This window comes from Erinaceus europaeus, chromosome X, assembly GCF_950295315.1.
Source record: "Erinaceus europaeus chromosome X, mEriEur2.1, whole genome shotgun sequence".
NCBI classification, from domain to species: Eukaryota; Metazoa; Chordata; class Mammalia; order Eulipotyphla; family Erinaceidae; genus Erinaceus; species Erinaceus europaeus.
Genome location: NC_080185.1, coordinates 85,250,907 through 85,265,605, shown reverse-complemented (window position 1 = coordinate 85,265,605; position 14,699 = coordinate 85,250,907). Strand labels below are relative to the sequence as shown.

General features: G+C 39.5%; 1 protein-coding gene across 3 annotated transcripts in view; it reads right to left on the bottom strand.

Moving 5' to 3' along the window:
* The window catches only part of FAM120C (family with sequence similarity 120 member C), a 423,297-nt gene that overhangs the window by 268,185 nt on the left and 140,413 nt on the right, over positions 1–14,699 (bottom strand). Inside the window, exon 16 of one of the 3 annotated variants that reach the window (XM_060183514.1) lies at positions 9,349–14,109. The exons of 1 other annotated variant lie outside the window; for it this stretch is intronic. In XM_060183514.1, coding sequence (XP_060039497.1) covers positions 13,855–14,109 — 255 coding nt within the window. In that variant the 3' untranslated portion in view covers positions 9,349–13,854. Of the gene's footprint in view, positions 1–9,348; positions 14,110–14,699 lie in introns of those variants that run through there. One more of the 3 variants, XM_060183516.1, reaches the window with a different exon arrangement.

Here is a 14,699-nt window from a genome sequence, read left to right as displayed (position 1 = left end):
TCTTTAAAAAAAATTGGTAAACTGTATGAATAGACAGTTTTCTAAAGATACACAGATGGTTCACAGACATATGGGAAAAATGCTCCACTTATCATTAAAGAAATGTGAATTTGGGCCAGGCGGTGGCACACCTGACTAAGCTTACACACACTACAGTGTACAAGGACCCAGGTTCAAGTCCCTGGTCCTTACCTGCAGGGGGAAAGCTTCAAGAGTGGTGAAGTAGAACTGCAGGTCAGTTATCTCTCTATCACCCACTCCCTTCTCAATTTCTCGCTGCCTCTATCCAATAATCAATCAATAAATATATTTTCTAAATATTTTACTATCTTTATTGGTTAGAGACAAATAGAAATTGAGATGGGAGAGAGAGGGAGAGAGAGAGAGAGAGAAAGAGAGAGAGGAGGGGGAGTGGTTTGGAGAACTTTTTTTTTAACTTTGAGAAGGAAGGGTGATAGAGAGGGTGAGAGACAGAGAGACAGATACCTACAGCACTGCTTCATCCCGACGATGCTTTTCCCCTGCAGGTGGGGACATAGACCCAGTCCTTGTGCACTGTAATGTGTACACTTAACCAGGTGCATCACTGCCTGCTCCCTGGAGTCTTTAAACAGCTGAAAATGGAAATAACCTTATGACCGTAGGCATTTACCCAAAGGACATGAAAACATGAATTCAAAGGGGCATATGCACCAGTTTATAGGTGTTTTATTTACAATTTCCAAGGCATGGAAGCAACCTAAATGTCCATGGGCAGATGACTGGAGAAAGAAGTTATAGGACATTATTCAATGGAATACTACTCTAAAAATTTAAAAGGTCATATTTTGTCCTTTGGAACAAACTGAATGGGACTGGAATTGATTATGTTTAGTGAAGTAAGTTAAGAAGTAAAAAACAAATTCTGAATGATTTCACTCAAATGTGGAATATAGGAAATTGAAACACATTAACTTGGAAAAAAAAAAAAAAAGAGTGACCAAACTCTCTATAAAGACTTTGTGAGAACTGTGGTGGTTATCTTTGGCCAGGGCAGGGGATATGTCACACAACTTTGGCGGTGGGTGTAATCTTAAAATCTTGTAAACCATTATTGAATCACCAATAAAAAAAAATAGAAAATCACATTGAAATGTATACCTCTCAGCGCAGAACCTTCATACTCATCCCTCCAGTATTTTTGCTATTAATATATCCTCTGTCCCAGAAGTCTATAATCTGTATTACATTTGAGAACATGTTAAAAAATGCTTTTACTGTACTTGTTTTATTCATTAAACACTTATTAAATACATACTGGGTGGCAGATGTCAAACAGAGATGATGGTCAAGTTTAATTAAGGGCAGAGAGATGCAGCGAAGTGCTAGAGGGGTTGTCTGTGATGAGTCTGTATAGTGATCCATAGTCAGAGTTCAGGAAATAAATCACAAGGACATGAGTTGAATTTTGGTAAGAAAAGTAAGGACTGTACTGGAGACAAAGAGAGGCATTCTAGGCAATGGTACAACAACAAAAAAAGAAATGGATAGTAACAACTTAATGTGTACAGGATGCACTTCAATGTGGCTGGAGTGAGTGAGGGATAGTAGGAGATGAGGCTAGAGCAGTGGTCAGGGGCAAGATAAGTAAGGTTGCATCTTATTCTGAAGCTGTGAGCATGGTGGATTATAGTAGTCATTCTTAGTATATCTTGAGTCACAGACTTCTTTAAGAAAAAGCTACACACAATGAAGGTACAAAATATTGCTTACAGGTTCCCGGAAGATGGCGGACTGAGAAGCCGCTAGCGGCGTGAGCTCTGATCACATCTTCTGGAAACGGTAGGATTTTCTGCCTTTAGCAGGCCAGTCAATAAGGGGCCCTATTGGTGACACCAAGGAGGTGACTATAACTTAATTTGGGTTAAGAATTAGAGTAAAGGTGGAACGAACTAGCAGGCAGCTGCTAGAGACTTCCCAGGCGGCGCCAGGCAAGGCAGGTGGGCCGGGCATTGTCCTCCGCCCGGGAAGGCGGCTCCTCCGCCGGTTGCAGAGCGCTGCTGGGCGGCCGGCAGAGGACCCGGAGGGAGCACTATAGCTCGGGGGCTTTCTCTTGGGAGTCTCCGGGGACCACCGCGACCCTGAGGGCGGATCCGAAGATTTCTTGAGTATAGCTCTCATTGGATCAAAGGACGTGGAGCTAGTTTTCATTTTGGAGAAATCCTTTAAAAAAAAAGTCTGGAGGGGGGGGGGTTTACCGGAAGATGGCGGACTGAGAAGCAGCTAGCCGCTGAGCTCCGAACACATCTCCTGGAAACAATAGGATTTTCTGCCTTTAGCAGGCCAGCCAATAAGGGGTCCTTAGACACCAAGGAGGTGACTATAAATTAATTTGGGTTAAGAATTAGAGTAGGGAAAAAAGGGGAAAAATTCTTTTTTCTTCCTTTTACTTTTCAAGCATACCCCCCCCCATAAGCAGTCCCTGGGGACCAGCTCCTAGCAGGATACCCCAAACCACCAAACGGTGTTTTTTTGAATTCACTGACACACATTTGGGAATTTCCTTTCACTGCTCTTTAATTACAACTCTTTTACTTATCTTCTCCCTTTTCTCTCTCTTGTCTCTCTTTTTTTTTAAACCTTGTCATACACTTCTTCCTTCTTCTTCACCTTTCTGAATTTGTGAATTATTTTGGGGAAGAAATCTGACTCAGAGTGGACTCTCTATGTGTGTATCTCTGCTCTAGTTCCCTTTCCCCTCTTGTTACCCCTAGAATATACAGTGGATAGTAGATTTGCATAACTGTCTATCCTTGCTATCCTCTCTTTCTTTTCTCTTTCTTCACTGGGATTTGGTTACTTTTATTTCACGGACTGGGGAAATTGTTTGGCTACTTACTTCAGTTGCTACTGTAATTCCTGAGGTTGGTGAGTGCAATTGTCATAAAGGTATTTAGTACAGTGTTACTTGTACTCAAGACACAACAACTGAGGAACAACAGAGCATAAAAAAGAAACACATAAATAAAAAAAATGGGTGGATCAAAAACAAATAAAACTGCTACCCCAATGAATGAAGACAAGAGCCCAGAAGAAACTACAAATCAGCCAGAAGTAACCATAGATAAGAAAAGTATGCAAGCAATAATAAACTTATTAATCATAGAAATGAAAACAACATTGGAGGAAAGGAATGGCAGTATTAGGGAAACAACAGTTGAGACCCCCAAAGAAAATACTGATTATCTTGAGGCAATCAGAGAACTGAAAGCTGAAATAGCTGTAATGAAGAAAGAAGCTGAGGCAAGAGAAAGCAGACTAACAGAAGCAGAAAACAGAGTTAGTCAGACAGAGGATGAGTTAGAGAAAACAAAGAAAGAGGTGAAAGAGCTTAAAAAGAGATTGAGAGACACTGAAAACAACAACAGAGACATATGGGATGATCTCAAAAGAAGTAATATTCGTATAATTGGCCTGCCAGAGGAAGAAAGAGAGGAAGGGGAAGCAAACATTCTAGAGGAAATAATAGAAGAAAACTTCCCAGACCTGAATAACAGAAAGGATATCAAGATTCAAGAGGCCCAGAGAGTACCAAATAGAATCAACCCAGACCTGAAGACACCAAGACACATCATAGTCACAATGAGAAGAAGTAAGGATAAAGAAAGGATCCTAAAGGCTGCAAGAGAGAAACAAATAGTCACATACAAGGGAAAACCCATAAGATTATCTGCAGACTTCTCCACTCAAACTCTAAAAGCCAGAAGGGAGTGGCAAGATATCTATCGAGCCCTGAATGGAAACGGGTTTCAACCAAGGATAATATATCCTGCTAGACTTTCATTCAAACTAGATGGAGGGATCAAAACCTTCTTAGATAAACAACAGTTAAAGGAGGCAACCATCACCAAGCCAGCCCTGAAAGAGGTACTAAAAGACCTCTTATAAACAAGAACATCACTATAATACTTGCAATATATCAGAGCAAACATTTTTTTTTAGAACAATGGCACTACAATACATTAAATCCATAATATCAATAAATGTCAATGGCTTAAACTCACCCATCAAAAGGCACAGGGTGGGGGGGGTGGATCAGAAAACATAACCCAACCATATGCTGCTTGCAAGAATCCCATCTGTCACAACAAGATAAACACAGACTTAAAGTGAAAGGATGGAAAACTATCATACAGGCTAACGGACCACAAAAAAGGGCAGGAACAGCCATTCTCATCTCAGACACGATAGATTTTAAATTAAATAAAGTAATAAAAGATAGGCAAGGACATTACATAATGATTAGAGGATCAATCAGCCACGAAGACTTAACAATTATTAACATCTATGCACCCAACAAGGGACCATCTAAATACATTAGGCATCTACCGAAAGAATTTCAAAAATACATCAATAGTAATACAATAATAGTGGGAGACTTCAATACCCCACTCTCACACTTAGACAGATCAACAAAGAGAAAACCAATAAAGATATAAGAGAATTGAATGAAGAGATTGACAGACTAGACCTCTTGGACATTTTCAGACTCCTCCACCCCAAAAAACTGGAATACACCTTATTTTCAAATCCACATAACACATACTCAAGGATAGACCACATGTTAGGCCACAAAGACAGCATCAATAAATTCAAGAGCATTGAAATAATCCCAAGTATCTTCTCAGACCACAGTGGAGTAAAACTAACATTTAACAACAAACGGAAAATTATTAAAAGACACAGAATTTGGAAACTAAACAACATGCTCCTTAAGAATCACTGGGTCAGAGACTCACTCAAACAGGAAATTCAAATGTTCCTGGAAACTAATGAAAATGAAGACACAATCTATCAAAATATTTGGGACACAGCTAAAGCAGTACTGAGAGGGAAACTTATAGCCATACAATCACATATTAAACACCAAGAAGAAGCTCAAATGAAAGACCTTACTGCACACCTCAAGGGCTTAGAGGAAGAGGAACAAAGGAACCCTAAAGCAACCAGAAGGACAGAAATCACTAAAGTTCGAGCAGAAATAAACAACATCGAAAATAAGAGAACCATACAAAAGATCAATGAAGCCAAATGTTGGTTCTTTGAAAGATTAAACAAAATTGACAAACCCCTAGCCAGACTCACCAAACAAAAAACAGAGAAGACTCAAATTAATAGAATTGTAAATGATGGAGGAGATATCACAACTGACACCACAGAAATCCAGAGAATCCTGCGAAACTTCTATAAAGAACTATATGCCACCAAGCTAGAGAATCTGGAAGAAATGGAACAATTCCTAGAAACCTATGCACTTCCAAAACTGAACCAAGAAGAACTACAAAATCTAAATGCACCAATCACAGACAAAGAAATTGAAACCGTTATTAAGAATCTCCCCAACAACAAAAGTCCTGGACCAGATGGCTTCACAAACGAATTCTACAAAACTTTCAGGAAACAGTTAATACCCATACTTCTTAAGCTATTCCATAAGATTGAAGAAACAGGAATACTCCCTTCCACCTTTTATGAAGCCAACATCACCCTGATACCAAAAGCTGATAGGAACAGAACAAAAAAGGAAAACTACAGACCAATATCTCTGATGAACACAGATGCCAAAATATTAAACAAGATTTTGGCTAACCGGATACAGCAACACATCAAAAAGATTGTTCATCATGACCAAGTGGGATTCATCCCAGGAATGCAAGGCTGGTTCAACATCCATAAGTCAATCAATGTCATTCACCACATCAATAAAAGCAAAGCCAAAAACCACATGATTATCTCAATAGATGCAGAGAAAGCCTTTGACAAAATCCAACACCCATTCATGCTGAAAACTCTACAAAAAATGGGAATAGATGGGAAATTCCTCAAGATAGTGGAGTCTATATATAGCAAACCTACAGCCAACATCATACTCAATGGACAGAAGCTGAAAGCATTCCCCCTCAGATCGGGGACTAGACAGGGCTGTCCACTGTCACCATTACTCTTCAACATAGTATTGGAAGTTCTTGCCATAGCAATCAGGCAAGAGAAAGAAATCAAAGGAATACAGATTGGAAGGGAAGAAGTCAAGCTCTCACTATTTGCAGATGATATGATAGTATACATACAAAGACCCAGTGTATTGAAAGAATCCAGTAGAAAATTACTGGAAGTTATTAGGCAGTATAGCAAGGTATCAGGCTACAAAATCAATGTACAAAAATCAGTGGCATTTCTTTATGCAAACAATAAATCTGAAGAAGAAGACATCCAGAAATCACCCCCATTTACTGTTTCAGCAAAATCAATCAAATACCTAGGAATAAAGTTGACCAAAGAAGTGAAAGACTTGTATGCTGAAAACTATGAGTCGCTACTCAAGGAAATAGAAACTGATACCAAGAAATGGAAAGATATCCCATGCTCATGGATTGGAAGAATAAACATCATCAAAATGAATATTCTCCCTAGAGCCATATACAAATTTAATGCAATACCCATCAAAGTTCCACCAAGCTTCTTTAAGAGAATAGAAAAAACACTACAATCATTTATCTGGAACCTGAAAACACCTAGAATTGCCAAAACCATCTTGAGGAAAAGAAACAGAAATGGAGGCATCACACTCCCAGACCTTAAACTATATTATAAAGCCATCATCATCAAAACAGCATGGTACTGGAACAAAAATAGGCACACAGACCAGTGAAACAGAATTGAAAGCCCAGAAGTAAATCCCAACACCTATGGGCATCTAATCTTTGATAAGGGGGCCCAAAGGATTAAATGGAAAAAGGAGGCTCTCTTCAATAAATGGTGCTGGGAAAACTAGGTTGCAACATGCAGTAGAATGAAATTGAACCACTTTATCTCACCAGAAACAAAAATCAACTCCAAATGGATCAAAGACCTAGATGTCAGACCAGAAACAATCAAATACTTAGAGGAAACCATTGGTAAAACAGTTTCCCACCTACACCTCAAGGACATCTTTGATGAATCAAACCCAATTGCAAGGAAGACTAAAGCAGAAAAAAACCAATGGGACTACATCAAATTGAAAAGCTTCTGCACATCCAAAGAAACTATTAAACAAACAGAGAGACCCCTCACAGAATGGGAGAAGATCTTCACATGCCAGACATCAGACAAGAAACTAATCACGAAAATATATAAAGAGCTCAGCAAACTTAGCACCAAAAAAGCAAATGACCCCATCCAAAAATGGGCAGAGGATATGAACAAAACATTCACCTCAGAGGAGATCCAAAAGTCTAACAAACATATGAAAAACTGCTCTAGGTCACTGATTGTCAGAGAAATGCAAATTAAGACAACACTAAGATACCACCTCACTCCTGTAAGAATGGCATACATCAAAAAGGACAGCAGCAACAAATGCTGGAGAGGATGTGGGGACAGAGGAACCTTTTTACATTGCTGGTGGGAATATAAATTGGTACAGCCTCTGTGGAGAGCAGTCTGGAAAACTCTCAGAAGGCTAGACATGGACCTTCCATATGATCCAGTAATTCCTCTCCTGGGGTTATACCCCAAGGGCTCCATAACACCCAACCAAAAAGAGGTGTGTACTTCTATGTTCATAGCAGCACAATTCATAATAGCTAAAACCTAGAAGCAACCCAGGTGCCCAACAACAGATGAGTGGCTGAGAAACCTGTATATATACACAATGGAATACTATGCATCTATCAAGAACAATGAACCCACCTTCTCTGACCCATCTTGGACAGAGCTAGAAGGAATTATGTTAAGTGAACTAAGTCAGAAAGATAAAGATGAGTATGGGATGATCCCACTCATCAACAGAAGTTGAGTAAGAAGATCTGAAAGAGAAACTAAAAGCAGGACCTGATCAAATTGTAAGTAGGGCACCAATGTAAAAACCCTGTGGTGAGGGGTAGACATGCATCTTCCTGGGCCAGTGGGGGGTGGGAGTGGGTGGGAGGGATAGGTCACAGTCTTTTGGTGGTGGGAATGGTGTTTATGTACACTCCTAGCAAAATGTAGACATATAAATCAGTAGTTAATTAATATGAGAGGGGGAAAATCAGTTGTATGTCTGAAAGTTTCTCAAAACACAAACTGAATCTTTTTAATATATAGGCTATGTATTTGATATGCGGACTCTCTCAAAAGCCTAGACCAAATAGATTAGTAACATCCAATAGCACAGCTATATACAAGATACTGGATACTGTACAGCAAACCATAACAAAAGGACTTTTCAAAGTTAACCCAATTAACAAATAATGTGATAACATTAACTATCGATTGTCTTTTTGAACCCTAAGACAGCAGGAACCTCACATCTCCACTATAGAGCCCCTACTTCCCCCAGTCCTGGAACCCTTGGACAGGGTCCACTTTCCCGTATGCGTCTCCCAATCCAAACCAAATAATATTGCATCCGCCGATCACAACCTAACCAACGCAACGATTGCCACCTCAACATGCTTCACCTCAGACTGCGTCCAGAGACTTCACATGTGGAATGACAACCCTTCGGCTTCATTACTCGGGTGAGACCTTTCCTTTTATAGTACACTCTAATTTCATCTCAGGTAGTTCACTTTCTCACAAGGTCCCATAACCTAGATATACACCAGTTTCTGTGAGAGAGAGCTTATGTTCGTTCACACGTATCCATAAACCACTGCAAAATATATACCGGAAAGCAGAAGTACATTAGAGTTTACAGTGAGTACCTCCCTAACACTTCCTCTCCACTATTCCAAGCTTGGGATCCATGATTGCTATACAAATTGTTTGGCTTCGTATGTTAACTCTCTTTTCAATCACCAGGTTCCAGATGCCACCAGGATGCTGGCCAGGCTTCCCTGGATTGAAGACCCCACCAATGTGTCCTGGAGCTCAGCTTCCCCAGAGACACACCCTACTAGGGAAAGAGAGAGGCAGACTGGGAGTATGGACCGACCAGTCAACTCCCATGTTCAGCGGGGAAGCAATTACAGAAGCAACCCTCAACGACCCTGGGTCCATGCTCCCAGAGGGCTAGAGAATGGGAAAGCTATCATGGGAGGGGGTGGGTTATGGAGATTGGGTGGTGGGAATTGTGTGGAGTTGTACCCCTCCTACCTTATGTTTTTGTTCATTAATCCTTTCTTAAATAAAAAATTTAAAAAAATTAAAAAAAATATTGCTTACAATTGCCTGGATAGGAGTAAAACAGAGCATAATTTCAGTACTTCAGGTAAGACTTGAACTAATCCACAGCTGTGGGAATAGAAGAAAGACAGATGTGAGAAACTGAAAAGAAAAACACTTCTGAACATAGAGAAATATATCCACCATTTTCAGAAAGAGATTCAGAATTGGCAAAAGAAATTAAACTTCACAGACTCAGATTTATTTCACAGTTTTTTTTAACTAAAAGAATAGTCTTTTATTAAGCGCTGTAAGTTTCTTTCCATCAGCATTAACAGAACAACAGACAAATTTCCATCACAGAACAATTCCAAGACATTCTCTTTCCTTTCTGAAACACTTCCATTAACTCCTGCAGGTTTCCCTAAGAAGCATCCATTCAAACTTACAGTAATAAACTATGGAGCTTTTGTAGTGAGATGGGACAAAGAGGCAGGGAATTTGGAATCTAGGAGTGGGAAAGAGAAATACATATTATCCATTCACTAAATACAAGGTCAAGAACACAGAAGAGATATTAACACAGGAAAAAAAACAATGAATTTTTTTTTAACTTCTGTCAACATCATTTATCAGGGAGCACTAAAAACCATTGACTTCTTGCAGCTTAAGTTCTTTTTTAATGTAGTATGTTACTCTAAAAATAGAAGAGATAAAAGGTGGAAGCTGAAGTGTCTTCTGGGAAGGAACTAAAGTGAAATCAGATTTGGTTGGGCTATGAGAAATTAATAAAATATGACATAATTAATTTGCTTCACTTACATGAAAATTCACTAGTCATTAGTTACTACCAACAATGACAAAAAGAGCAGTACAAGGGCAATGTCAAAAATTGAAATGGGCACCCTAGCACAGGTGATATTTTATTTTCCAAAAAAAAAAATCTTTTCAGAACATTAAAATAACCTTTGACAATACTGAAGATAATTAGCATTAATAGGGGAATGGGTGCATTGAGCTCTTACTTGCACCAGCAGACTACAATAATAAGAGAAAGGAGAAAGGAAAAAAAAATGTAAAGTCAGAGGAAAGAAGACGCCAATATCACAGGAGAGAGAAAAATATAGGGTGACACAATGGAAAACTCACTCCCCATGCATATTGAGGAAATATGCATGAGGAAGCGAACAAGTGTAATAGAATTACACTAGTAGAATTACTAGTGTAGTAGAATTACACTAGCTACTTTAAACTATGGTCTACTTGTACTGTCATTTGAAAGGAGAAGGGATCTTAGAGGCTGAAAGGGTAGCACTGACTTGCCCACAGGAGCCTTCTAAGGTTCCAATCAACTTCATCACTGTAAAACAGTTACTTTAACATTCTTTCTACCTTACATAAGTACCCCCCTATCTCATCCAGTCTCCCTAATGCCCAATCTGGCTGTTTTTCTCAATGATCAAAAAAGTTAATGTGACTTGATCAGCAATACCAGAAAATCACGATGGGAACAAAAATTAAATGTCACTAATTAAAGCAAGTGCCACTGCTTGGGCTTTAAATTTTTCCCAAAGTCCTACTGGCTCAGAAAGAAAATGAAGCAAACAAATAGAAGTTTTGTCAGGTCTGGGCCAGATCAGCTGGGTCACTGAATGAGGATGAGAGTTATAAGCAGACCCCAAGACCAGCAAGCATCAAGAACTGCAAAGCAACTCTTTGGGGATCAGTGGCTACATACAGCCAGGATGTTTTTTTTTTTTGTGACCCTACAAGGAATGGGGTCATACCTGGGCTTTCAATGTGGATTGGTTTAAGAAAAGGTCACATTACTGTAAAAAATTAAACCTCAAATGAAGAATGACAGTCTCTTAAGTGGTGATCACAGTAAAGATCAGACAGACCTGCCTCCCTCAATCTGTCCTCCAATTAGAAAAAGCTCCAGTAATAAACCTAAGTCTTTTTGGCTTCTAAATTGTACATTTTGACAGATAAACAAAAACAGGAATATGACTCTTTCTGGTTCACACTTATAGCCTTCCAAACTCAAAATGTTAAATACAAATAAAAATTAAAGTTGGAAGTGAGCCACATTATTTTTTACCCTTTGCCAGGCTAGGAGAAAGTGAAGATGTGAAAAATGGAAGAAGAGAGAAAAGAAGACTTTTGGCAAACTGTAATCATTCCTGCCAAAGCAGGAATTTCAATTTTCACAGTGAGTGCCTACAAAATAAGAAATCTTAATGCTATGAGACTTAACAATACTGTCATTCAGTTGTACCAAATAGATTCAAGATGCACAGAAACAGCCACTGGAGAAAATAACTTACCCTATAACTCCAAGTATCTATCAGAAAATGGTAATATAACACATACTCTCTCTCTCCCTCCCTCTCCCTCTCTCTCCCTCCCTCCCTCTCTCCCCCTTCTCTCTGTAACAGAGCTCAGGAATTCTGATTACTTTTAGAGCTCCAAAGAATTCCTCCTTCTCTGGCTGCCAAAAGAAATGTCCAAGTGATTGAAATTTACTATCAAATCCCTCTCTTACTAGATGCAGAAGACCTAGCCTTTGAAATGTTACAAAAGGCTGGGCAGGTCCAATGAAAGAGAGTAGGAAATAAGTTAGAAGAGCCAATTCCAAAGAGGAGGTTTTTGTATACTCTGTTCCTGGTTATATCTGGCTGGGTGTACACTCCTGTCATCCTGCTTTGGTTTATGTAAGAAGTGTCTGGGCAGGTAGAGAGGCATTCTAGAGCTTTCTCTCTCCTGCAATTGTAGTTTTCTTAAACTGGGTCAGAACTGGATTAAACAGTCTGAGACTGTTTTCAGTATCTCATGATATACTTGTTATAAAAGGGCAGTGAGCAAGCAACCTTGTTATCTGGGAAAAAAATCACCAAGGACATTCCATGTGTCAAATGGATAGCATCTTTCAAAAAGAGAGAACACTGCTAGAAGTCTGTTCAATTGTATTCTTATAGAAAATAGTACTTTTTGCACAAGAATATCACGAAGCCCAAATGCAGGTGTCTGAGACTGAAAATCTCAATTCCTGAATGAAGACATAATGCTGTACTGTTGCAAGTCATAGTCCCATCCCTCATACTTAGCCTGCTGAAGCGGGAAACTAGAGGTTCAAGACTGTCTTAAGGGTATAGCTGACAAAAAGGACAACTTTTTTTTTTTTTTTTTTACCCTGGGTAGATTCTGGCCTCATTGGAGCTGGGAACCTTTTGCAGAATACTCTTTAGATTTAAGGTCAGAGTCATCTGAAGTCTTTCTTGCAAAGCAAATGAAAAAAATCAGAAGTCAAATGCCAAAGAACAAAATTAAACTGTCTACGTAAGATTCATGGCAATCCATTCCAGCCTGAGGCCAATTTGATGCTGGAGTTCTAGATGAGATATCCTCCAAATTGACTGTAAACACCTGTAATCACACCCCATCCTTATTATCCCTCCAAACCAGGCTGCTTTCTTCATAAGAAAATATCTAACTCGTCCTACTTCAATTCTAACCTGTTTTCATGTGTGGGATGTGAAGGCGCTGTTCAAGATTAAGCTTGTGACAATCAAACATTTATTGTTCTGAACAGGCAATCTCTGGAAAGTGTATTTTGTCTGCATTAGAGAAGCCCACCTTCTCATAATTTATGATGGGCTGTGATTTAGTAAGTATTCTCAACTGTGGACTTCTTCAACCTACCACCAAATGTAGTAGAAGCATTTCTGGGAAATTCAGTAAATCCTCTGGAAAATCACCATGTATGCATGCATGCGTGTGTGTGTGTGTATATATATATATGTATATACACACATACATACACATATATTTATATATATATATAAAATATGTATAGATAAATAGATCTGTCTCTTTATATAAAGGGTATGTGTATGCATATAGATACACACATTCATATATACATCCACCCACATACCCCCACATAGTATCTTGAATTCCACTTTGTCCTTAATCTTGTTACACTGATACTCACCCTTTCAGGGTGTAGGTAGCAGGGAGTGGGTGAACTGCACCATGTCTTCTATTTTACAAATAACACTTTAGTTCAAAGGCAGGAAAAATCTGCCCAGTACTTTTCCGACTCACTTGAATCCCCCAGTACAAAGGCCATTGGTAGTTTTTGTTTTTAAATGTATAAAATAAAATAAAAATAACCAACACTACCTCACTTCCCTGAAAACATATACCTAGCTGATTGTCAGGCCAGAGTTAGAGGTGGTGCTATGAAATCCTGGGGGGTAGAGAGAAGGTTGAAAGGAAGTGGATGCCGATTATATAAAGGCCCCACTACTTCATAGAGAAAAAAGCAAGTCAAGAAGCCATAGACAGTTGTCCCTACCACCTTGGGGTTTTGTAAATGAGTATTATAAGACAGACTCAGAAAACCAAGGCTGGAACTTTTCTATAGAGACTCATGTGATGACAGACTATTTCTGAGTCATTACCTTACTAAGGGATATAACCATAATATTGGAACTCTATATTCAATTTAAAAATAGAAGCTGGTACTCATGCCAGTTATCTTTGACCAGAACCTCTCCCAGAAACAGGCCATTAAATCTGGAGGCCCAGAAAAAGGCAAAAAGGGGAAAAGATACAGTAGAATATTCCATCAAAATCCTGGAAAAATTTAGGGTAAGCATTTTGTCCTCTAACTTGGTCCTAGCACCAGAAAAGTACAGTTTCCCCCTCTCTTCCTGATCTGGTGAAGTAATCTTCCGCTTGTTACTCCTCTTTCTCTTGTGCCACAGTTTCTAGACTTTGCTCTTGTAAGTGGCTTCTATCCTCATTTTTCACAGGGAAGTAGAGGTTACCATTATTACACACACTATTATCTCTGGATAAGGCACACTGTGATGGAGCTAGAAGATGATGATCACTCTTCTCTTCCTTGATCAATGTGCTATTATTTCCATTTATCTGTGAGCGGAACCGGCCTTGATGAAGCTCCATGGATTTAGAAACTCCATCTGACGTGCCCTGTCAAAAAAAAAAAAAAAAAAAAAGTACTCTCAAATGGGTTGAATTTCCCAAATATATTTATGAGCTAGTTTGCAGAAGCAGCTTCAGATCTTCAAAACCATCAGGATGGGAGTAGGGCAGTAGCGCAGTGGGTTAAGCGCAAGTGGCACAAAGCGCAAGGACCAGCATAAGGATCTCAGTTCGAGCCCCCGGCTCCCCACCTGCAGGGGAGTCGCTTCACAGGCGGTGAAGCAGGTCTGCAGGTGTCTTTCTCTTCCCCCCTGTCTTCTCCTCCTCTCTCCATCTCTCTCTGTCCTATCCAACAATGACGACAACAATAGTAACTACAACAATAAAACAAGAAGGGCAACAAAAGGGAATAAATAAATAAATATTAAAAAAAGAACATGGGGTAATAGAATAGCAGATGGATCCAGCCAAATTGCAAAGGCAATTACAACATAATAATGAAACCATTCGGGAGTCCGGCTGTAACGCAGCGGGTTAAGCGCAGGTGGCACAAAGCACAAGGACCGGCATAAGGATCCCAGTTCAAACCCCGGCTCCCCACCTGCAGGGGAGTCGCTTCACAGGTGGTGAAGCAGGTC